The 26,746-nt window shown below is 38.8% G+C and overlaps 1 protein-coding gene across 3 annotated transcripts in view; it reads right to left on the reverse strand.

The window, feature by feature from the left end:
- Positions 1-1,170: 1,170 nt before the first annotated feature.
- The window catches only part of LOC137372977 (dual specificity protein phosphatase CDC14A-like), a 126,179-nt gene continuing 100,603 nt past the window's right edge, over positions 1,171-26,746 (reverse strand). Inside the window, exons 10-11 of one of the 3 annotated variants that reach the window (XM_068037559.1) lie at positions 25,111-25,429; positions 1,171-1,479 (exon numbers count right to left, since the gene is read on the reverse strand). In XM_068037559.1, the coding sequence (XP_067893660.1) occupies positions 1,417-1,479; positions 25,111-25,429 (382 nt within the window). In that variant the 3' untranslated portion in view covers positions 1,171-1,416. Of the gene's footprint in view, positions 1,480-9,076; positions 11,061-25,110; positions 25,430-25,907; positions 25,982-26,746 lie in introns of those variants that run through there. The other 2 variants (XM_068037560.1, XR_010975539.1) reach the window with 2 other exon arrangements.

Below are 26,746 nucleotides of genomic sequence, written 5' to 3' on the forward strand. Positions count from 1 at the left end.
CTTTTTTACCCCTCTCTCCAGTGCCTCTATATCCTTTTTTATTATATGGCAGCCAGAATTGTACACAGTACACCAAGTCTGGTCTATCCAATGACCATTCTTCTCTACTTTTCAATCCCATTCTACCTAGAAATAAATCCTACTGTTCTGTTTGATTTTGAATGGCCTTATTTACTTGCGTCGCTACTTCTTGTGATTTATATATTTATATTTCCAGATCCCTCTGCTCCTCTAATCCATTTAAATTCTTATCTTCCAAGTAATATGTGAGCTGCTTATTTTTCTTACAAAATGTAATACCTCACAATTAGCTATGTTGAAATTCATTTGCCAAGGAATCACTGTATCAAAGAGTACCAGACTGCTGTAAAAGGGGTCTCTGCTGTCAGCATTCCATTCTGGTGTTTACCTAACACTTAAGTGAACTTCCAGCAAATAAAAAGAAAGAAGCAAGAGCTTGCATTTATATAATGCCTTTCATGTTCTTAGGAGGTTCCAAAGCGTTTTAGAGCCGATTTCCAGTGTCTATTGACACCACTGTGTCAGCCAAGTGTAGTCTCTAGGGAGAGGTAGCGGCCAGTTTGGGCACAACAAGGTCCTACAAACAGCACTGAGATAAATGACCAGATAGTCTGGGTTTGATTAATGTTGATTGAGGTGTAAATATTGTCCAGGATAATTCCAGATAAGCCATATTTATTTGCTTACAGGAGTTACATGAAGGGCACTTTCACTAACCAGGTGCTACAATTGTCCAGACACCTGAAGTTCTAGCTGTAAACCTTTGCAGGTTATCTCCACCCCCCCGCCCCCCGTCCCAAAGTTGGTTTAATAATTTTGATAAATAATAGCAGCAGTGGTATTTGGCGGGCATTCTGTCATTCCGGTGTGAATCGCTTGAAACAAAAATGGTTTATGAGTGAAAGGGTTGATTAGGATGCGCTCACGTAGACGTAACCCACCAGATTTGCACTTAAAGTTCTTCAGTTTGAGTTGGTTTGAATGAATGCTTAATGTAGAATATAGGATTGGGATTAAGCTTTTCTAAGGCAGCACTAGATTTTATTGGAGCAGTTGAACTTGTTCTTAAAAAAAAGCTGCAGTTACTTCGAGTTATCACACTGTTCAGAAATGTAGTGATTCCTGTGATATCCGGCATGAAGTTAAAACGGGAGATCATGACATTTGTGCAGCCTTCGAAGAGGAGTGAGTAATCCCAACTAGCTCAGAAGTTGTTTCTTGTGACATGTCTGGTGAAATGTTGAACGAGACATGAACTTTCTATAGAAGATACAAACCCCAGTGTCATGTACATGACATTCACCTCATCTACCCAGGCGACAGAAAGACAGGGATTCGCCAGGAAGCATGCTTAGCCTTATTCCATTTCTTGTTCCGTCAGTTATCGGGTGGGTGTCAACAAAAGTGATGTTCTCTTTGCTGAAGACACCATCCTCCATGAAGTGGTTCAGGTTCCATCTGAAAGACAAGCAATTAAATCACTACAGGCAGGAAAGAACACTTTGCAGATAAATGATGTGTCATCTTCAGGACAGAGATCTGCAAGTCATAATAAACTGTCAAGCAAGACCTTCCCTGTCCACTTTTATAACATCGGAATGGCAAATGTCCTTTTGATATAACTATTGAGCTCTTTAGCTTAACGATCGCATCTGATCCACGCTTCGCCAAACAAGTGATGAAAAGTGCTGGGAAGGCTTAATTGTAGAATAAGAGTTCTTAAAAAGCTCAGACTCAGATGTCAAATTATTTCCGAAGTGATGGAATATTTTAAAATTGTTTGGCGGGTTCAAAAAAATAAAACAATAATTGATCCCACTGCAGTCCAAAGCCACACGAATGCAACAATAGAACTCTAAATCACAATACCAGAAGTTAACGTTAAGACCATTGGTGTCATGCAGCCAGCTGGTTAAGACTTCCATAAGATTGTGACCGTAGCATTACAGGAACTGGTAATTCTAAAATCAGACCTTCATGTACGTGTCAGAAACAGTAGTGTTAATACCTTAACATTTGGTATTAATCTAGAGTCTAATGTATTAGCAATTTAACGTATCCTGCCTTCAGAAATCGTTCCCAGACAGCACCAGTTACTGGAGTTTGTCCCTTGTATATAAAGTAAATGCAGAATTAACTAGGACTTAACGAACCAGGTGCGATAAAACAAAGCATGCTTTAAGTTACAAGAAAGTCGTAGCTTGCACAGTGGTAACTGGATATACTGGCAAACATCAGAGTCAAATTTTTAAGATGCCTGCGCTGGTAACAATTGTTCGTAGCTGCACCCGCTCATGAAATCAACAAAGCGCTTGAAATTCCTCCCATTGATTTCAATTGGCGTAATTTAGACCAATTTAGACATTGGGTAAAACACAGCCCCTTCACCTCTGGGACCTTGATTCGAATACACAGATTGACGGCGAACAAGTTAAAAGTTTTGCAATTTCAATGCAAACTTGTTTAGGTGGAGGACTACAGGACAAAACAATCCATAGTTCAGCAAAAATTACTAGTCTTACTGGGAGCAGCTTCAAGTACACAAAAATGCAAAATATTACTCGAGGCAAGTTTACCCTTTATCTAACCTGTGCTATACCTGACCTAAAGCGCTGACAAATACTGTACTTGGGAGCACCAGATACGGATTTTCGGCTGCCAAAAGTAGAGAATTATTTCATATCGCAGCATAGATATTTATAAATGGGGTGGGGGTGGGAACAAGTGTATGAACATGTTTTCAGTTAATTCCTAGAAAACACATTAGGAACAGAATGCGATTCAAAAGGTCCAGCTTGCCCCATAATGTTAAGTCGTGTGCAGAATCTAGTCTACCACAGCACCACGTCCAAACAGGAATCTGTTATTTCATTTTGAGTACAACTGTGTTCATATTGACCGATTCATCTATTCTAAAGGTTAAATATGAAGCGTCAAGAAACGTTTTTACTACGTTAGAGGCGCAATATAAATGTAAGTTGTTGTAGTGACATAACCGGTCTAGTCAGATGTTTTAAAGCTAAGTTTAATCTTGTGGTCCGCAACAAAGAATTTCTCAATACTTGGAGATGTAGGCATGCATTTAACTGAAAATAAACGAACAACATTGGAAATGAAGGGGTAACGATCGCTCAAAATATGCACGGCGTGGACGATATGGGCCACCCACAAGCTATCCAGAGGCTAAAGGATAGAGTATCTTGGACGCAATATCGGAAAACTTGAACATCACTTTTCACTCCGAAATATCAAGTGGAACAAATCACAGCGTTCAAGGGTAGTTACTCAATATAATTACGTAAAGAATAGAAAGAGGACAGGAGTGAGTGACTACCCACAGGGGGAAATAGCAAGTGGCAGAACCTGGGTGGAACAGGAAACATCCATGATACTGGAGCTGTCGAACAAATCTGTGATTTTGATAAATATAAGCAACGTGACGTTTTTTTTGGAGCGGAGGAAGGTAGGGCCTGATCAGTACAGTATCATGGTGAAAGGAGATATCCAAGAAGTAGATAGGAAAACAATGCAAAGACGACAATAAAGGCAGTTGTAGTGCGGGATTCCTATTTACAGACAACAATTTGCATTTATATAGCGTCTTTAACGAAGTAAAATGTTCCAAGGCGCTTCACAGGAGCATTAGCTTCCACAATTTGACACCACGCCATATAAACAGCTATCAGGATAGATGGCCAAAAGCATGATCAATTGGTAGGTTTTAAGAGGTTTCTTAAAGGAGAGAGAGTTAGAGGGGCAGGGATATTTAGGGATGAAATTCCAAAGCTTAGGGTATAAGCAGCTGAAGGCAGGGTTGCCAATGGTGGAGTGATTAAAATTGTGGTTGGGCAAGAGACCAGAAATGGAGGTGCAGAGACCTCAGAGGGTTGTAGGATGTTACAGAGATAGGGAGAGGCAAAATCATGGAGGGAGTTGAAAATAAAGATGAGAATTTTAAAATCAAGGTATTGCTGGACCTGGCACCAATGTAGGACAGTAAGCACAGGGATGTTGGGATGAAAAGGACTTGGTGCAAGTTAGGATACAGACAGCAGAATTTTGAATGAGCTCACGTTTATGGAGGGTGGAGGATGCAATGTCAACTCGGAAAGCATTGGAATAGTCAAGGTTCAAGTAAACAAAGGCATGGATAAGGGTTTCAGTAGCAAGTAAGCTGAAGCAGGGGTACAGACAGAGCAATTTTAGAGATAGGGTCATAGTCATTTATGGCACAGGAGGCCATTTGGCCCATTGAGTTTATGCCAGCTCTCCCTAGAACAATCCAGTCAGTCCCATTCATCCACTCCATCCCCGTAGCCCTGTACATTTATTTCCTTCAAGTGCCCATATAATTTCCTTTTGAAATCATTGCGCATCCCTGCTTCCATCACTGTTGTACGCAGAAGATTCCAGGTCATCACCACTTGCTGGGTAAAAAGATTTCTTTCTCACATTCTCCCGCATCGCTTTCCCAAAACCTTAAATCCATGTCCCTAGTTCTTCTACCATCAGCTAATAGGTTTATATAAGGTAGACAAAGAAAAACCTCCTATCATAATCTTGTACACCTCTATCAAATCTCTCCTCAATACTTTTGCTCCAAGGAGAACAACCCCAGCTTCTCCAACCTAACCTTGTAGCTAACATCCATCATCCCGGAAACCATTATGGTAAATCTCCTCCACACCCTCTCAAGGATCCTCACATCCTTTCTAAAGTGTGGAAGTAGGCAATCTTAGTGATGGAGCAGATTATGTGGTCAGAAGTTCAACTTGGGGTCAAATCTGACACCAAGGTTGTGAACAGTCTGGTTCAGCCTCAGAATGTTGCCAGGGAGAGGAATGGAGTCAGTAGCTAGGAAACAAAACTTGTTGCAGGGACCAAAGACTACGGTTTCACTCTTACTATCTATTCAGAGGAATTTTCTGTTAATCCAGTATAAGCAGTATGGCAAAAGAGAGAGTCTGAGATTGAGAGAGGTAGAGCTGGTGTTGCAAGCGTGCATGTGGAACCTGACATTATGTTTTCCTAATTTTGTCGCTGAGGGGCAGCTTGTAGATGAGAAATAGGAGAGAGCCCAAGGTAGATCCTAAAGGGATTCTAGAGATAACAGTTTGGGAATAGGAATGGTAAGAGAAGCTATTGCAGGTGATTCTCTCACTATGACTGGATAGGTAAGAATGGAACTAGGCAAGGGTAGTCCCACCAAGCTTGATGACAGAGGAGAGGTTTTGAAAGATGGTGTGGTTAAGTGTGTCAAAGGTTGCAGAGAGTATGGGAAGGATAGATAAAATTGTATGCACTTGTTTTTATGATTTATACATGGGTTTATGGAATTAGGTAAATGAATTGCGGGAACTATGGTATTAACAGCAAAGATTGTATGTTGGGACATTGGGGATGAGCTCTGACAAAGGGAGAGGGTGCACAAGTAAGATACACTAATACATAGTGGTAGAAAGGGTATGTGGAACCTAGTATATAGCAAGGCAATGGGCTGCTCTGAGCTGTAGCTGATTCCATCCCTCTCCTTGGCCACTGTCCCAGGCTGAACCAGACTATTTGCAACTTGAGCATCCTATTTGACCCTGAGCTGAGCTTCTGACCCCCTATCCTCCATCACCATGACTGCCTATTTACACCTCTGTAATTTTGCCTATCCCCACCCCAACTGCTGAAACCTTCATCTATGCTTTTGTTACTTCCAGACAATCTAATGCTGTCCTGGCCAGCTTCCCATCTTCCACCATCTGTAAACTTCAGCCCATCCAAAGCTCTGCTGCCTGTATCCTTACTTGCAAAAAAATCCTGTTTAACCATCACCCTTCTACTCATTGACCTACATTGGCTGCCAGTTCAGCAATATCTCAAATTTAAAATTCTCATCCTTGTGTTCAAAATCCTCCATGCCCTTGTCTTTCCCTCTCTGAAGCCACCTTCTTCCAATTCTGGTCTCTTACATGGCTACTTTGCATACAGCTGTCTTGGCCCCAAACTCTGCAATTCCCTCCCTAAACCTCTCCACCTCTCTTCTTATGAGGCTTCTTAAAACCAGCCTCTTAGGACAGATGACCAAAAGCTTGGTCAAATATCTCCTTATGTGTCAAAGTTCAACTGATTATGCTTCTGTGAAATGCCTTGGGACGTTTTACTATATTAAAGATGCTATATAAATGCAAGTTAAGAAAAATTTAAAAACGAAGAAACAGACGGCATTATAATTGAACCATGTTAAGCATGTTGAAAATAGGGAATTTAGAGCAGGTTAATAAGTGTAGACTAAAGGAGATGACACCAGGAATGCAAATGACAGGGAGTCCTGCTTCAAGTAATGCAGATGAGTATATAAATACAAGAAATGACTAGAGTAATTTAGATAACCTGGAATTCTATGCTGATGACCAAGATGATACATTAACTATTATGAATTCTGGCTTGTGGGGGTTACAACCCAAAAGGATATAGTTTGAATATTATAAAATAAGAAAGGAAATAATTAAACCAGACAAGCTGTAAGTGTTTGGTTGGAATGGGACAAGTTTCAGCTAGTCGTTGGCAGATTTTTGGATATTAGTGGACAGATCACAAACCACTTTCACAGTGTGGAGAGTTGGTAAATAAGGCAAAAAGGATCTTGGATTAATACACCACATGGAATGGAAAGCAAATCACAGGAATAGATACTGTACTTGTACAGAGAATTGTTACAACCCATTCAGAGGAATGTGCAGTTCTGGTCACTATAGTACAGAAAGCATATCAAGGCACTGAGGAATGTCCAGAAAGCATCATATATTTGAGCTACGTGAGATTAGAGAAGAGGAATTTGTTTACATTAGAGAAGACTGAAAGGAGATTTAATTAAGGTATTCAAGAGCCTTAAAGGTTATCGACAAGATAACGCTGTAAACATGTTTACCATAACTAACCATGATCACGTGGCACAGAATGAAGTTCAGAAGATAGAAGTTCAAATACAATTATTTCAAGCAGAGTGTGGTTAATCTTTGACATAAGCTGGACAGGGAAGCCAATAAGGTCAGCAATTTTAAGGGAGAGCTAGATTGGCATCTGGTGAGAAAAAGTGGTGAGACACATGGTAGTAATCTGTGTATTCTGAACTCTGGGACCAGCTCAAGGGGTCATTTTCAGTCCTCTATGTTCCCATGTTCCTAATTTACAACTTAATTTTGATATTCCAAAACTTGCCTAAAATCATGTATAGCGTGAGGATTGATTTTTTTCTCTCAAACAAGACAAATATTTGTCATGTTTCCTCTAGCTAGCAACTCTCACATTCTTAAATAATTTCATTACTTTTATCAGGCATATTCTGTCCTTATACATCAATATGAACTTGACATTTTTGCCTTTAATTTCACTATGTGGTTGTGAACTGCTTCATCTATTATTAAAAGTCTACATCCTGGGTGCACTTTCTGAACTCATCAACATGAGCAATACTATGACAGATCTGCTAGTTTATAAAAATTTCCTATATAGAAAAGTCCAGCAATAGCTTTTCCTATATGCAAAATCCTCAGCCTTTTCAGGGAGTGAAGCCTAGTGATTTAGCTAACCATTACACCTGTGGCTGGCACAATTGAAAAGCTTATGACCAGGATGTAATAAGGGTATCTTCACTAAACCAGTTTTCAAAATTGGACTTCAACACACTAATGCATTGTACCATGTGATAGCAGGTTTGTGTGTGTCCACAAGTCTTGAAGCAGCAAATACCAGTTTTCAATCAAGAAATAAACCAAAGGAGATTCTCCAGCAGAAGAGTGGGGAATAAAATAATTCAGTTACTTGAGTCATTATTACAAGTCTCAATGACTGCTCAAGGGTGACAGAAATGTGGGAGCTGGTCACTTCCCATCTCCTGAACCTAGAATACTCTACCATAAGAAACACCTTAACATTCAAAATTATCTTTTGTCTTCTTTTATGTAACGCGATTAGGTGGTATGTACCAAGTGCTGGTGTTTCACCTGTGGAACCCAAGTTCAAATTCAACCCAGACTAATGAGATGAATGTCTCTGTTTTTTTGGTTGAAGTCCTGTAAAATGAGAGTGGACAGTATCAATCCAGTTTCTCGTAGACAGCATTAAATTGATTGACATGGGAAATTAAAGTAGGTTGCATTTTTAGTTTAAAGTGAAGGCACATTGCTGGGCAAAGTTCAGGGACTTAACTGCATCTAACCATGCATTACTTGACTTGGGTAAGTTTAATGATGATACTGGATATCTGAAATGGAAAGTGCTCCATTTTGACATATGTGTTCCCAATTCCCAGCAATGAAATCCCTCACTTTGATGAGCACAAAAAGTTATAAACTCAAAGATTTTCAAACAAGAAGTTATATTAAAGTGGTAGATTTTCTCAGTTGATCTTTTAGATTAACAGTGATTCAATTAGTATCTAAACGACTTGAACCTGCCTTCTCTGCTTCCAATTCCCTATTTTAGATTAAAGGGTAATCTAATTGAGATGTTTATGATGATTAAAGGATTTCATGGGGTAGATAGGAGAGAAACTATTTCCTCTAGTGGGTGAGTCCAGAACAAGGGGACATAACCTCAAAATTAGGGATAGGATTAGGGGTGATGTCAGAAAGCATTTCTTCACATAAAGGTCAGTAGAAATCTGAAACTCTCCCACCACTGCCCTTCCCCCAGCTCCGCCTTGTCAAAAGAGCCATAGAGTTGAACATTTCAAAAGTAGGATTGATAGATTAGGCAAGGGTATTGAGGGTTATGGGATCAAGGTGGGTAGATGGAGTTAGGATACAGAGCAAGCATGATCTAAGTCAATGATGGAACAGGCTCGAGGGGTTGAATGGCCTACTCCAGTTCCTATTAGGCAAGCAGTTAGAAAGGATGCAGTGTTCTGTGCCTCATTAAATTATATGATTATACATTAATACTGCAATTGATTGCCAGGCAGCTCAATCTACACATTGAAATTCTACATAGTTGGCAACAGTATACAGTGTTAATGAAGCAGTAAAAGCAAACACAGGACACATTTACTTAATAATTGAAATGAAATTTTAATTATTTGAATACAATTAAAAAAGGAATACTGGCCTCTAGTTAGAAAGTTAAGCATAAACATTTTAAAAACTCCTTCATACACAGCATGAAAAATATCTACACTTTTAAGCTCTATATCTTCCAAACATATTTTTTCAAGAGGTAGAATCTTGACAATACATGTCTGCTGCCCACATGCACTGTTAAAATGTACAACCATCATTTCAAACCACAAACATTACAATGAGAAAGTATACTATAAACAAACTCTCCACAATGATTCCTTTGACTGCTGCAATTATATTAAAATAAAATAATTTCAATACATTGGTAACACTACAAACAAGATTTTGCTCAAGTTCATCCACAAAATATTTCTTTAGAACAGATATTTTTAAAAATCAAAGGCTTTGCCTTACACATTCCAACTGACCATCTGGTTGGTTTAAAACACCAGTTTAATGGATTTTTCTTAAATATCTTCACAAATAGCTGTGACACTTTATCAATTGATGTCATTTATTTCTGAATATGGACAATTCATTTATGAACTTATTACTGAAAAAAATATGAATCAATCTCGTCAAAACTTTCAAATTCGGAACTATACATAGTTCAAAAGGGAAGATTAAAGAAAGTTACTTTTGAATTATATCCTAATTACCTGAATGGTACCTTTACTAAAGCACTGAAATGTTAATATATTGGAACAGGGAAAGCACAATACTTTTATTTAGGATACCATATCTCCATCAAAATGAAAATAATTAAAATCTTTATAAAGCTTGCCTTGGAACCAAAAATAAATCGAAGTTCAATTTGCATACAAGTGTCAAATTTCACACCTTACATTAAAACATAGCTGTACATTTACATTTGTCTTGTGATTTTTATATTTTAACTGCACAGTTCAAAACAGTACCAGGTCTTGCCTTTTAACATCTGAGTTGTAAAAATCACCTTTTTAAAAATATAAATAAATGTTTTTTGTAATTAAGATTTAACTACATCAGAAATCTTTTTAATGTCATATTTTGTGTTCTTATTCTGGTGCTCTACTAAAAATGTAGGATAGAATAAACCTTCACTAATTTATGACCATCTAATTTGGGATCATAGTTTATGATGCTCAGATTTAATTTTATTTCTTACTCTAAGCCCCATCCTTCCTTCCATTCCAAAGCCTCTGATCACTAAATTTGCCTTACATGGCCTGAAGGTTGCAGCAGTTTGACCAATGGACTTTTTCACAGTCGCCACTAATGCTTATTTCTGTAAATTGATCACAGTGCTTCTACATTAAGCACCTTGGTTAGAATTAGTGATAATCATACAATGAGTGCAGGAAAGTGCAGATGACAGCTGAAATAGAATTCAAACTTTCAAATCCTGGGGTTGATAGACTAAGTCTCCACTGCTACAACTACCAGGTTATAATTTACGGCTGTGAAAGAGGTACAGAAGCATCTCTCTCTGTATGCCCTTGCTATAATGCACCTTTTAAATGGCTCATTAGGCATAACAAAAGCATTGCAGAGGGTTACCATATTCCCAAAGTTTAACTTTTATTTAGGATATTGCAGGGTTCTTTGTAAGAACCCGAAGTTATAAAGTCTTGCCTTATTTGCAGCTATTCAGCTGCCAGGTATCATTTGATAGCTCATATTAGTTAAATTCCCATAAATAACAGTGCAGCAAAAAAAAACAGAATGGGTCATGAATCGGAATCTTAATAGTTTTGCAATACTTTTGACTTATCAGCTCCCAATATTTGATGCAAGCTGCAGTCATGAAGGCAGAACAGTCCTTCTCAAAGTATTGCCAATGCAATTCAGCAATTACTGGCCATTTATAAATCCTTAAACATTAAGGTTGCCTAGTTTCTACCCCAGGAAGATTAGTCTTCACTTCAGTTTCTTTGCTTTTTCAGCCACAATACATTCCATTTTCAGCGAAGTAGTGATGCTTTAGTACTGAACATATTCAGACTGAAGTGACTGCAAAAGAAAAATAACTTCAGCTAAGAACATTTAAATTTAAATTGGATGTTACAGGAAAAGTTAAAAGCAGCTGATAGTGTTCCAATAAAACCAATGTACTATATATTTACAAAACTCTTCGAATAAACATTAAGAATGTTAGTGGCTCTCCTTTTTGCTCAGTACCTAAGCTCACTGATCAGGAAGGTCCAAGGTTTGATCCCGCTGTTAACCTGCAGCCAGGTTAAGTGGTAGAAGCGCTGTACAATCAGTCTCAGTGCCCTGAATAGAATCACTGGCAGAGGGGGGGGGGGGGGGGGGGGGGGAAATTAAAGAAAAAGGGGGAAGAATTCCTGCCCTTGAGCCATTCAGCATTCTCTGCTGGAGGTGCATAACAATAGGCATTGGGCAAGGAAAAGACAGGACTAGGCTTTGACATCCCCACAAAAATCCAACTGTTATTCAGCATCCAGTCTCAAACAACTGCTCGAGTACTCTGGGGTTACCTGACAACTGTGGAGTCATACCCCAGCAAGGAATCAATACCTTCAGCAGAGAAGGAAAATGGAAGAAAAATGATAAGTGAAGGGGTTAAGACAGAATACTAATGAAGTGGATCTAATTAATTTAGCTGAATATATTAGTTGTGCACATCCTTTATAACTGCATCCAAATATAAGCAACAAGAGGTTCACTGCACATAAAGTCATGCTCATTAATGATTAAAACTCAACTTCATCTTAAACAGGAACAGTTTTACTTCACTTTAGTATATTCTTCCTCATTCACTGAATGTAGCTCATCCTCCAAGCACAAGTACATTCACAGAATTGTTACAACACAGAAGGCGGCCATTTGGCCTGTTGCATCTGCACCAGCTCTCCAAAAGAAGTTTACCTAGTGCCACCCCCAGCCTTCTTCCCGTAGACCTGCATATTCTTTTCAGATAACAATCCAATTTCTTGAATGCCTCGATTGAACCTACCTCCAACACACTCTCAGGCAGTGCACTCCAGATCCTAATCACTCGCTGCATGAAAAACTTTTCCCCCATTTTGCTATTATTTCTTTTGCCAATTATCTTAAATCTGTGCCCTTTTGTGCTCGATCCTTCCACCGATGGGAACAGTTTTTCCATATCTACCCTGTCCAGGCCCCTCATGATTTTGAAAATCTCTATCAAATCTCCTCACAACCTTCACTTCTCCCAAAAAAAGTCCCAATTTCTCCAATCTATCCACATAACTTAAGTTCCTCATCCCCAGAACCATTCTTATGAATCCTTTTTGTGCTCTCTCCAATACCTTCACATCTCTCCTAAAATGTGGTGCCCACAACTGGACACAATACTCCAGGTGAGGCCAGTGTTCCATAGGAGTTTAACATAACTTCCTTTCTTTTGTACTCTATGCCCCTATTAATAAAGCCTAGGATGTTGTCTGCTTTATTAACGGCGCTCTCAACCTGTTCTGCCACCTTCAATGATTTATGCACATATGCACCCAGGTCCCTCTGCTCCTGCACCCTTTATTTTATATTGTCACACTGCATTCTTCCTACCAAAATGAATCACTTCATGCTTCTCTGCATTAAATTTCATCTGCCACTTGTCCACCCATTCCACCAACCTTTGTTCAAGTCCTTTTGAAATTCTGTACTATCCTCCACATAGTTCACAATGTTTCCAAGTTTTGTATCATCTGCAAACTTTGAAATTGTGCCCTGTACACCAAGGGCTACGTCATTAATATATATCTGAAACAGCAAGGGTCCCAATACCGACCCTCGGGGAACTCTACTACAAACCCTCCTCCAGTCCAAAAAACATCCATTAACTACTACACTGTTTCTTGTCACTCAGCCAATTTCGTATCCACAGATCTATTGTCCCTTTTATTCCATGAGCTATAACTTTGCTCACAAGTCTGTTGTGTGGCACTTTATCAAATGCTTTTTGGAAGTCCATGTACACCACATCAACAGCATTGCCCGGATCGACCTTCTCTGTTACCTCATCAAAAAACTCCAGCAAAATAGTTAAACATGATTTGCCCTTCACAAATCCATGTTGGCTTTCCCTAATTAACCCACATTTGCCCAAGTGACTATTAATTTTGTCCCAAATTATCGTTTCTAGAAGCTTCTCCACTGGCTTGTAGTTACTGGGCCTGTCTTTACATCCTTTTTGAACAAGGGTATAACATTTGCAGTTCTCCAGTCCTCTGGCACCACCCCTGAATCTATAGAAAACTGGAAAATTAAGGACAGTGCCTCTGCAATTTCCACTCTCGTTTCTCTCAGTATCCTTGGATGCATCTCATTGGTCCTGGTGCCTTCTCAACTTTAAGTACAGCTAGCTATCCAATAACAACTCCTTACCAATTTTAAACCCTTCAAGTGTCTTTTTTTTATTCATTCATGAGATGTGGGCGTCAGTGGCTAGGCCACCATTTATTGCTCATCCCTAATTACCCTTGAGAAGGTGGTGGTGAGCTGCCTTCTTGAACCACTGCAGTCCATGTGAGGTAGGTACACCCACTGTGCTGTTAGGAAGGGAATTCCAGGATTTTGACCTAGCGACAGTCTGAATTACCTCCTTTCACCATGACCTGCGCAGCATCTTCTTTCTTGGTAAAGACAGATGTAAAGTATTCATTTAATACCTCAGCCATGTTCCCTGCCTCCATGTGTAAATCCCCTTTTCTGGTCCCTAATTGGCCCCACTCCTCCTTTCACCACCCTTTTAATATTAATATAAAAGGATTCCCTTTTATATTATCTGCCAGTCTCTTTTCATACTCTCACTTTGCTTTTATTTGCTTCTTCATTTCCCCTCTGAACCTTCTATATTCTGCCTGGTTCTCAGTTGTGTTATCCACCTGACATCTGTCATAAGCACAATTTTTCTTCTTCATCTTAATCTCTACCTCTTTTGCCATCCAGGGAGCTCTGGGTTTGTTTGCCCTACCTTTCCCCTTCGTAGGAACATACTTAGACTGTGCCCGAACTATCTCTTCTTTAAAGGCAGCCCATTGTTCAGTTATTCTGATTTCAATTTATCTGGGGTCAGATCCATTCTTACCCCATTGAAGTTGGCTTTCCCCCAGTTCATTATTCTTACTCTGTATTGTTCCTTGTCCTTTTCCATAGTTAACCTAAATCTTATAATACAATAATCACTGTCCCCTAAATGTTCCCCTACTGACCCTTGATCCACTTGGCCCACCTCATTCCCAAGGACTAGGTCTAGCAGCGCCTCCTTTCGCATTGGACTGGAAACATACTGCTGTAGAAAATTCTCCTGAACACACAAAGTCTGACAAAAAAATGCATTTTTTGTCTAGTCTACAATGAATTATTTATTTCTTGCTGATGACAGCACACCGGATTAAAATTGGTTAGTGTTCCCTGTCTCTGCAAGCTGCATAGAGTATCAATAATACTGTAGCCTAATATGCTAAAGGTATTAATATGAGCTGGAGGTTGTTCCTTTGGGAAGCACCATAATTAAATGCACTAATGACTGTTGAACACATTAACATTAGTGTCAGTCTGTCCAGCAGCATTCCAAATAGCTATCTGCAGAAGAGTTACTTTTCTGCAATCACAGGTTGATCAGTGGTTGGCTTCTTAAAAAGGGGGCAAATTATTCAACTCACCATTACACTTGATTAAAAAAAACATGGATGTCAAAGGAAAACATTTGATTGACTGCAGCATCTAAAATGAAGATATGTGTCAGACCAGGGAGGGGGTTAGAATCCATAATTCTTCATAATTCGTTTGAAGGACAAGCACTGTACCCCGCAACAGCCGATTGTACACTTACACTTGTTACCTGCAATCAGATGACTAAGGCCATCAGGGATGCAAATCTGCTGAGGGTTCCATGGTACAGTGTAACTACATAAGTAGCAACTGTTTTTTCACTGGCCAATTTTATCTTGAGTGTTAGCACAAGAAAAGAATCTTTAATATGAAGGAGAATATTGAAGTATATGTGTTTCAATTCATAGACTCATAAAATGATACAGCACAGAAGGAGACCATTTGTATTGGGGCGTCATCAGGGGCGGCCGCTCTGCCCCCTCTATTTAAATGAGCCCCCGCGCATAATATTGCGGGGGCTCAGGGACAGCGCATCCGCGTGGGATGCACGCCGTTTTTAGAGTGCGCCACTGCGAACTGTGGCGCACTCGTAAAATTCAGCCCACAATCTCTTTCAAAGAAGGGCAGGAGAGTTATCCCTGGTGTCCCGGCCAATATTTATCCCTCAATCAACATCATAAAAACAAATTATGTGGTCATTGTCACATTGCTATTTCTGAGATTTTGCTATGCACAAATTGGCTGCTGTGTTTCCTTCATTACAACAGTGACCACACTTCAAGAGTACTTCACTGGCTGTGAAGTGCTTTGAGATGTCCAGTGGTCAGAAAACGTGCCATATAAATGCAAGTTTTTCTTTTCTTTCTTTCAATAAAACTTGCCTAGTTTTTTTTAGCCTGAATCACAGACTGGTGATGGTTATTTTTCTGGCTACCAGTTAAGGGTAGGAAGTGGCACAAAATACATCAAGTAAACCATAGTACAGTTACAAGGTCTCATTGTTTGACCTCTGGGTATTGCTAAATTTGCATAGCTATTGGTCATTTAAAGTCACATAATGGCTTGCAGGCGCACAAAGTGTGATCCTGAGAGCAGGCAGTAATGCTGAAGCTAATACAAAAACCCAAACATGTAACACAAAGCACACAAACAATTACTATGAAGATAAATAATTAACATTTCTTCTTACATATAAATGAATTCTACTAGTACAAGTGGAAAGCGGGAAAGTTGAGCCCAATTGGAACCACGGTAGGAGCTAACAAATGACAATACTTTGTGGAAGTGTTAGATAATTATGTAGCTGTTTTGTAGATAGAGCTGAGAGAAACTCTCCTATTTAGCAGTGAGATGGCCATGGACTAAGTAGAACGAGTCTTCACCTATAGATACTGATCACCAAAATAAACTCGATAATCCATTTTAACTAGATATTTTTTGGTAATGGATTTGCCCAAGGTTTTACAGCCAAACAAACCAAAAGGCTGCCTCAATATTCAGCCATTCTTCTTAGTACAGGAAGCCAGGATTCTATAAAGCAAATAGCACCTTCCATAAAGGAAGTATACAGGGAAAGTTAACACCTAAACACTTTCCAGTGACAAGTTAGAACAAAAGTTTAGAAAAATCCTCAGAGATGGTCATAGCATGCATTTGAATGTCAGATGGGACTGTAGGTGGGGCCTTCAGTAACAAGACAGATATTTTACACTCTCCACATAGAGCTAGTTTTGAAAGTGAGGAAATGCAAAGAACTCAGACATGACCTAACAAAGTTTAAATGTCAAGTAAACATTACTGTAAAAGTGAAAGGTTTCATGCCATATATTTTAACAGGTCTAATGCATGAAGTAATGCTGTCCAATATATTAGCCATGTGGCAAATCAACCACAGAATCACAGAATTGTTACAGCATAGGAGGAGGCCATTCGGCCATCATGTCTGCACTGGCTCTCCTAATCAGCATTTTACCTGGTGTTATTCCCTTGCCTTCTCCCCCTAACACTGCACATTCTTTCTAATTCCCTTTTGAATGCTTCAATTGAACCTGTCTTCACCACACTGTCAGGCAATGCATTCCAAATCTTAACCACTCGCTGCATGAAAAGGTTTTTTCTCATGTCGCTTTTGCTTCTTTGACCAATTAATTTAAATCTGTGCCCTCGCCTTCTTGATCCTTTCATGAGTGGGGACAGTTTCTCCCTATCTACTCTGTCCAGACCCCTCATGATTTTGAATAACTCTCTCAAATCACCTCTCAGCCTTCTCTTCTCCAAGGAAATAAGGGATGGGACCAGTACATTAGTAAGGGAGGATCTCAGATTGGAAGAACAAAATGTGTAATCTGTTTGGGTGGAGCTAAGAAACAGCAAGGGGTAGTAAACATTGGTAGGAGTTGTTTATAGGCCATCAAACAGTAGTGGTAGTGTGGGGCATGGTATTAATCAGGAGATTAGAGAAGCATGTGGCAAGGGTAATACAGTAATCATGGGTGACTTCAATCTGTATACAGACTGGGTAAACCTAATGAGCACTAATGCTATGGAGGATGAGTTTCTGGAGTGTGTTAGGGATTATTTTCTAGAGCAGCATGTTGAAGAAGCAACTAGAGAACAGGCTATTTTAGATCTATTATCTAATGAGAAAGGGATAATTAATAATCTTGTTGTAAAAGAACCTTAGGGAAGAGTGACCATAATATGATAAAATTTTACATAATGTTTGAAAATGAGGTAGTTCAATCTGAAGCCAGGGTGTTAAATTTGAACAAAGGAAATTATGAAGGTATGAGGGGCAAATTGGCTGAGCTGGATTGGGAAAATACATTAAAAGGTATGACAGTACATAGGCAAAGGATAGTCTTTAAAGAAATATTACATAATTTACAGCAACTATACATTCCTTCAAGGCACAAAAATTCCCAAAGTAAAGGCAGTCAACCGTGGATAACAAAGGAAGTTAAGGGTTGTATAAAATGAAAAGAAAAGGCCTATAAAGTTGTCAGAAATAGTAGTAAAGCTGAGGATTTTAGAGTACAATAAAGGAGGATGAAGACACTGATAAAGAATGGGAGAATGGAATATGAATGTAAGCTAGCAAAAAATATAAAAACGGACTCTAATAGCTTCTACAGGTATGTAAAAAGGAAATGTTTGGCTAAGACAAATGTGGGTCCATTACAGGCAGAGTCAGGAGAATTTATAATGGGGAATAGAAAAATGGCAGAGAAGCTAAATGATTACTTTGTGTCTGTCTTCACTGAGGAACATACAAGCAATCTCCCAGAATTACAGATCCAAGGGATTAGGGGGAATGAGGAACTGAAGGAAATTAGTATTAGTAAGAAAGTTGTATTGGAGAAATTAATGGCGCTGTAGGTGATAAGTCCCTGGGACCTTATATTCTACATCCTAGACTGTTGAAAGGGGTCGTGATGGAGATACTGGATGTATTGGTCATCATCTTCCAAAATTCTATAGATTCTGGAGTGGTTCCTGCAGATTGGAAGATCGCAAATGTCACCTCACATTTTAATAGAGGGAGAGAGAAAACAGGGAATTACAGACCTGTTAGCCTTACATCAGTCATTGGGAAAATGCTAGAATCTATTCTAAAGGATGTGATAGATGGACACTTGGATAATAATGATCTGATTGGGCATAGTCAACATGAATTTATGAATGGGAAATCATGTTTGACGAACCTGTTGGAAGTTTTTTGAGGATGTTACAAACAGAATTGATAAAGGGGAGTCAGTGAATGTGGTATACTTGGATTTTCAGAAAGCTTTTGATAAAGTCTCCCACAGGAGGTTGGTTAGCAAAATTAAAGCACATGGGAAAGGAGGTAATAATATGGCACGGATTAAGGATCGGTTAACAGGCAGAAAGCAGAGAGTAGGAATAAACGGGTCATTCTCACGTTGGCAGGCTGTGACTAGTGGGGTACCACAGGGATCAGTGCTTGAGCCCCAGTTGTTTACAATATATATCAATGATTTAGATGTGGGGACCAAATGCAATATTTTCAAATACGTGGATGACACAAAACTAGGTGGAAATGCGTGCTGTGAGCAAGATGCAAAGCGGCTTCAAGAGGATTTCGACAGACTTAGTGAGTGGGCAAGAACGTGGCAGATGGAATATAATGTGGAAAAATGTGAGGTTATCCACTTTGGTAGGAGGAACAGATGTGCAGAGTATTTCTTAACTGGTAAGAGATTAGAAAATGTAGATGTCATTGTCAATAAGTCACTGAAAGCTATCATGCAGGTGCAGCAAGCAATTAGGAAGGCTAATGGTATGTTAGCCTTTATCGCAAGAGGGTTTGAGTACAGGAGTAGTGAAGTCTTGTTTCAATTGTATCGAACCCTTGGTTAGACCACACTTGGAATACTGTGTGCAGTTTTGATCCCTTTACCTTTGGAAGGATATTATTGCCATAGAGAGAGTGCAACAAAGGTTCACCAGACTTGTTCCCAGGATGGCGGGACTGTCCTATGAAGAGAGATTGGAGAAACTATTCTCTAGAGTTTCGAAGAATGACAGGTGATCTCATTGAAACCTACAAAATACTTAAAGGGATAGACAGGGTAGATGCAGGTAAGATGTTTCCCCTGGTTGGCGAGTCTAGAACCAGGGGACACAATTTCAAAATAAGGGGGAAGCCACTTAGGACCAAGATGAGGAGAAATTTCTTTACTCAGAGGTATGTGAATCTTTGGAATCCTCTACCCCAGAGGACTGTGGAAGCTCAGTCACTGAGTATGTTTAAAGCAGAGATTGACAGATTTCTAAATACAAATGACATAAAGGGATATGAGGATAGTGTGAGAAAAAGGTATTGAAGTGGATGATCAGCCATGATCATATTGAATGGTGGGGCAGGCTTGATGGGCTGAATGGCCTACTCCTGCTCCTATGACCCTGTGATAACAGTCCCAACTTCTCCAATCTATCTTCATAACTGAAATTCCTCATCCCTGGAACCTGTTGCAACTTCGGCAGGAGCAACGCACTGTCAATTCAGACCCGTCACTCCACAGGTCGCAGCATATTATTAAGCTTTCACACCCAACCGGAACACAGCCAAATTAAACACTCTAGTAACCCAGAATGAAACAGACCAAACCAGGTATCTTTAAACAACAACAAATGAACTATTTATTAAAAGCTAAATCTTAAACACTATTAAGATAAACCTATGTCTAAAGACCTTACAACTTCTTATTTAATCTAACTCCCCATTCACACACAAACATTCACAAGTCACGGTAGTTAATCGGTTTTTAAAAAGTGGAGTTTTTTAAAAATTAGCTCTCTCCTAAGAATAAATAAAATAAATAAGTCTTTGTAGGTTACGTTCCTGATGGATGAGGTCTTCTAATGTGGATTTGATGAAAATAGTCCTTCAGAAGATAGGCATTCAACTCTTCAGCTGCAGCAAGCATTAAACAGTTCTTTGAATGATGAGCACAGCAATTCAAATGGTTACTTGACAAAATAGGCTTTTCTTCTTTACTCAGGGAATTAACTTGGCTCGTAGCTCCTTGTAGAATTTTTTCTGAGAGAATAAAACAGCTCCTTTTCTTCAGTACACCTCGCTGGAAAGTGTCAGAACTAACTAGTTTCAGCCGGTTTCTGTCAGTTCCACACACAGCCAAATGGAAACATTATCATGTGACCTCTCTCTCTCCTGCTGTTGCCCAGGGTAACAAAAATGCAACTGCTGCACACTGTGTCTCAGGAATTCCAGAACCTTCTCTCCCTTAATTGTGCACTATTTTTAACAGAGTCTTAAAGGCATTGTTTTTAATTCAAGGAGAAAAATAATTACAGGTTTGTGTCAAACCATTCTCATGAATCTTTCTACACTGTCTCTAACACCTTCACATCTTTCCTGAAGCGCTGCGCCCAGAACAGGATGCAATACTCCAGCTGAGGATGAAGTAGTCTCTTCTACAAGTTCAACATAACCTCCTTGCTCTTGTACTCTATGCCCGTATTAATAAAGCCCAGGATACTTTATGCTTTATTAACCATTCTCTCAACCTGTCCTGCCACCTTCCATGACTTATGCACATATACTCCCAGGTTCCTCTGCTCTGCAACCCCTTTAGAATTGTACCCTTTATTTTAGTTAAACATGATTTTCTCTTAAGAAATCCATGCTGGCTTTCTTTAATTAACCTGAATTCGTCCATGTGACTATTAATTTTGTCTCGAATTATTCTTTCTAGAATTTTCCCCACCACTGACATTAAACTGATTGGCCTGTAGTTGCTGGGCTTATCTTTACATCTTTTTTTGAACAAGGTGTAACATTTGCAATTCTCTAGTCCTGTGGCACCACCCCCGAGTCTTAGGAAGACTGAAAAATTATGGCCTATCCAATACCTCCTCCTTATCAATTCTAGTATCTGAATTACCTCCTCTTTCACCATTGCCTGGGTTGCATCTTCTTCCTTAGTAAAGACAGATGCAAAGTATTCATCTAATACCTCAGCTATGCCTTCTGCCTCCATGCACAAATCCCCTTTTGGTCCCTAATCAGCTCCACCCCTCCTTTTACTATTTATATGTCTATAGAAAACTTTAGGATTCTCTTTTATGTTAACTGCCAGTCTCTTTTCATACTCTCTCTTTGCTTCTCTTATTTGCTTTTTCACTTCCCCTCTGAACCTTCTATATTCAGCTTGGGTCTCAATAGTATTTTCTGCCTGGCATCTGTCATAAGCATACTTTCTCACAACCACCAGTTGTGGTTGATTGCACATTCGATTAGTAAATAGGGTACTAGACAGTCATGTGACACATGATCTCAATGCTCATTTCCACAGAGTATGCATATGTACCATAACCATTTTCCGCCTTTTTGTAAAATGGTAAAACAAAGCAGAGTGCGAGTGGTTTTTTTGATTGTTGTGTGGGCTTTACTTTCTTGGTTATTACTAAAATGGTGGATGCACAGGCTTTATCACCATGAAAATAACAGAAATATTGCATGGAAAGGACAGCTGTCATTGTAGTCAACTTAATCAATTGGAATAACAGAGCAAAGCAAGTACAACAATAAGGAACAGTTTCCTACGTGACACGTAATGGCGAAGGGCAAGCTGTTCTTGTTTTGAAATTTCTTTCGATCTTAAGTGTTGTAATATCCCTCTTGATCTTTTCTATTCATGCTATTTGTGGTTAGCTTCCTCAATGAAGACTGAGGCGATGCATCAAGTCAGTATCCTTGCCATATCAGTATAATCTCCTGAATTTATCTTGCTCGTCCCTTAGCATCCTTATCCTTATCTTAATTCCCCTTTTGTTACTTATCTGCCTATAGAATAAGTATTCTCCATTAAATTTTCATTTCATATTTCCTCTTTGCCTTCTCCTCTGTTCATCAGAACTGATTTTATCACCTTCCCTTTTATAGTTTATATACTTTGAGCATGCCTTTTCCTTTAGATTCAATTTTAACCACACTGCCATTTATCAATTGCATCTTGTTCTGTTAGTTTTTTTTTAGTGGAAAATATTTCTCCAGACCTGATCACTCACTCCTTTAAACATTGCCCCCTGTTGTTCTACTTCTGCTAATATTTTTCTCCAGTTTATTTCCCTTAGCTCAATTCTTATTCTCTCATAGTTGACAGTTTCCAAACTCTCACTTTGGTCTTTGTACCATCTATCTTTCTCTCAATCATTACCTTAAACATTATCAAAATTATGATCACAACTTACTTGATGCTCTCCCATGCTTAAATTCATTACCCATTTCTAGATTTAGTAGTATGTCCTCCCTTGTTGGGCCAGAAAGAGAGTCTTGTACAAATTAAAACCCAATTTCCTTGTTCTCTTTCACGCCCTATCCTTGCCAAGTTATTTGGGAGAAACTAAAATCCTCTATGACTATGATTCTGCCTGTCTGGCTCATACTTCCATAATTTAAAAATCTTCCATTATAGCACCCCCATATTCCCCATTGTTCCCACAAATATAAAGATCAATCTATCCAAGCCTTTCTTCATATTTGATTTCTTCACACCAGGTAGCATCCTGGTGAATCTGCATTGTACTTCTCAATATCCTCTTTATAGTGTGGAGCCCAATACACTGCTCTGAGGTCTTAAGCTTCTATATAGGCTCATCAGTACCTCTTGGCTTTTATGTCCTCTCTTTACATTAGTTTTTTTTTAAAGCCTTACAAAGCCATGATGCTACATTTAATGTCTTGTGAACCTCTACCCCCAAATCTCTCTGCTCTTTCACAGCACCAAACCTACTTCCAGGACAGTTACTGCTCCGATATTTTTTTTAAAACCAAAATGCATCATCTCACATAGTGACACTGATTATCCCCTGTAATTTTTTAGCCCATTCTTCATCTTAACATCAATTTGCAGTTTATTTTAATATCATCTGCAAATTTCAACAACACACCATCAGGTTCCATATTCAATCCATTGACATACACAGGAGCCTGGAGTTTCCCCTCATGGTGCTATCAGGAAAATGACTGAATTACACCTGAATTTAAACTAATTGCTGCAGCAGGAGAAATAGACCTTGGCCAATGGCTTCAAATGCCCCCTGGTCAATGCAGGATAGGTTAACAGTGAATTCATGTGAACATGGGTGCCTATGCACAATATGATGAAACCCCACGAAATGGCACAATCATTGGAAACTCGCCTTTTTGACCTGAGTGTGTGGCCATGCATTGTGGGTGGGATTGCTTCGGGTAAAGAGGCTTTTTTGAACCAACGTAAAAGATCACGAAACACCAGCGGAAAATGGTTATGGGTGCAAGTCACACAAAAGGTCCATGATGTATTGTACCGTTTCATTTGATTCCACCCAAGTTAAGCTTTATATCTAGGTTGAAATTGTGTGTAAACTTCATACCAGGACAGAACAGAAGTTGTCCCAGAACTGAACCCTGAGGAATACCATTATCCACTTCCAATCACTCTGTAAATCTCTCCAACTCCTACTCGAATAGTGGCTGTAATGCATGAAAAGCAAAGTACAAGCATTCTCATAAATAACACTTTCAAAAGTCTAGTAAGTTACTGGATAACAAGTATGATAAATTGTGATAAGTGGAATTCTCTTTCCTGTGGAAAACATTCCGTTGCTCATAATAATGATAAAAGAACAAACTGAGGTATCAAGTCATAAGCCAATGGAGACACAATGGAGACCATAGATCATATGTCTACCATAAAGTTGAAGACGTAAAACATATGAATAACACATTGCTTTTTTCTGGAATAAGAATGACAGAGAAAGAAAAATGTGATGTGAAAGAAAACATGATTCAGAATGTATGAAATTATTTTGAACCTCTACATGATTTTTTTTTTTTACTAATTGACTACGGGTTACACCTTAATCTGCAGTAATATTGCATTTAATCTTGGGAACAATTTTCCATAGGATGGAAAACATCACAAACTGACAAACTATACATATGAAACGATTTGAAGATAGTCATGTATTTTGGGGATTTAAGATTGTCAAAGCATTCAAGCAGTTGTCCAAGATTTGATTACTGCTTTATAATCGCTCTGGCAATCATAACTCTTTAAAAATGAGTCGCATACATTTTCTTTCAATCAGAACTACATCTACAGGAGACAGTCAAAAAGTAAAAAGACAATTTAATGTAAGAGATTTCTCTTCTTGAATTGAGTGGGTCTCTGCAAACCTTTTTGCATCTAGTTGGTACATTTAGACTGTCATACTTGATCTTCAATCTGCAAAGACAATTGTCTAAAGTAGCTTCTTGAGGCAGAATGTACAATACAAATATCTCAATTAAATTATGTGAGTACTGCCTGGATGCCTAACGCTACCTGCAGTTACCCTGTTTAGAGAAAGAAAAATGCAATTTAATTTCCTTATTACAAACAAGTTCTGAAATACAGCTACAAATGCAATAGTGAGATAGAAATAATTGAAGCCAAGCAGAATAAATTTTACATCTTCCTCACAAATTTTGTCCATGTTCTCAATGGTATCAACTCTTTCCTGGGGTGCACTTATATATATTTCAGGAGTTCTCCAATAGCTTATCCATGTGTGAGCCTGAATGAGTGTTAGCAGGTTATTTGACTTCAAAGGCTATACAATGGAGTCGATTCTGTCCTGACTGATAATCCACGCTTCCAACAGTAGTGATTGGACAATAATAAGGAGTGGAAATTTTAGCCAATTATCATACCCTTACTATTGCTTTGGCTGAGATCAGTTAACCCATCACAGGCCTAGGAATTATAACAAATTTTTGCCAAGTAAAATTTTGATGTAAGCAATTTTTTACCCTCAATACAAATATATTCAATACAGTGACCACTGGTACAGCCACTCCACATTCGAGATCCCACTCTACTTCAATAAATGGCAAAATGATAAACACCCTTTATGACAGCTCGGAAAGCGCAAGAGCACGTAAACTTACGGGGTGTGAACGGCTTAGGTATCGCATGGTGGCAGGACCAAGGCCACTGCAGGTGGATCTACAGCTGTAATCATCCTTCGGGCTGGTACAAGTATTGATGGGGATATTGCAGGTAGTGCCACTGTTGCATTTGCTGTGGTAGTTGTTGTTCAGTTCATGATAATATCTCGCAGGAAGCTGCGAGCTGCTATACAGCTGGTTGGAGGAATAACCAGGTGTAAAACTTGTCCTAGGAGTTGATGTCATAGCGTTCTCAGTTTCATCAGGGGCAGCATAGAGATTCCCTAGTGAACTGCCTAGCCTGGAGTTTACGGAGAAGCTAAATGGAAACAGACAATGGGGAGAACAGGACATAATGTACATGGGAAAAAAGACATGCAATTATGATGAAACAAAAATGCCATGCATGTGGAAAAAACTTTCAAATATACTTTTGCATGCTAAAAAGTAGTTTCATTTAATTTATTCACTAACATTTTAGCCTCTTATATTTGTAATCATTAAGTTCAATAACTATACATGCAGGTCACTATTATGTTCAATTTTAGGTGTTAAACCTTACCATTTAACTGTCACATTACGACAACTCATAATAGAAATCCGGTTTCTAGAAAAGGCAATGACAGCCATTTGTGCATTAATAAGATCTACAGCTAGTCAAAGTAAATCCATCATGTAGTAAGAAAACCTGCAGCTTGTATGAGCAACATTTAAAGGGGAAAACAAAGTTAAGAAATTTAAAAACATATCCTAATGGTGATTTGGATTTTATTTTTGCAATTTTCCTTAATACTCACTGAAAAGATGTGTTCATTGCTGAGTTTAGTACACGAGTCAACAAACTGTGAGTTGATGAACAACTCAAATGCTGCTACTGGCCCTGGAAAAACCCAGGGCACAATAAGGAATTGTTCAAATTAAGGACTACTGACCAAAGCCAAAATCAGGTTAACTGGAGCAAGGGACTGACCAAAGAAACACAGATCTTACCCAAAAAACTTCAAACAAAAAATTAAAACCTTTGAGGTTTATCTGGAAGCAGACATTGATTACTTTTGTAAAGTTGAAAGCTCTCAAAAAAGTGAAATTAACATCTAAACTTTACAAAAAATACTTCGAAAAAGATTAAAATACCAACATCAAATATGAAAGGAACATTAAATAAATGATCCATAAACTTCCATGATGCTATTGAAAATGGTGGGGGGGGGGGGTGGAAATATTGAACTCAACTTCCAGAGTTTTATATTTGATTAATTCTGGAAGTGCATTTTTTTGTATACAATATGTGGGGAGTGGGAGGGGAGACTGAGAAAGGGAAAAACCAGATCACTGAAGAGCTCTGTAGGGGCAGTGCCAATGAGTGAACTTCTCCATCCCATTTGGTCAAATTCCCCTGCAAATAGATGAGGAACAACAAACAATGTGACCCCACCAAAAAGTGGTTGTACAAACCTAAGGAAACTTGTGCACAAATTTTGTATCAGAACATGTTTTTACAAATTTGCCCACGCAATAAAAGTAAGCATACTTCAAATAATATAATGCATGTGAAGTGCTTTGAAATATTGAGAAGTAATAATGAGAAGCCAATATAAAAATATATCAATATGGATGTTTAAACAATAGCAAGAAA

This window comes from Heterodontus francisci, chromosome 8 (genome assembly GCF_036365525.1).
Source record: "Heterodontus francisci isolate sHetFra1 chromosome 8, sHetFra1.hap1, whole genome shotgun sequence".
Classification (NCBI taxonomy): domain Eukaryota; kingdom Metazoa; phylum Chordata; class Chondrichthyes; order Heterodontiformes; family Heterodontidae; genus Heterodontus; species Heterodontus francisci.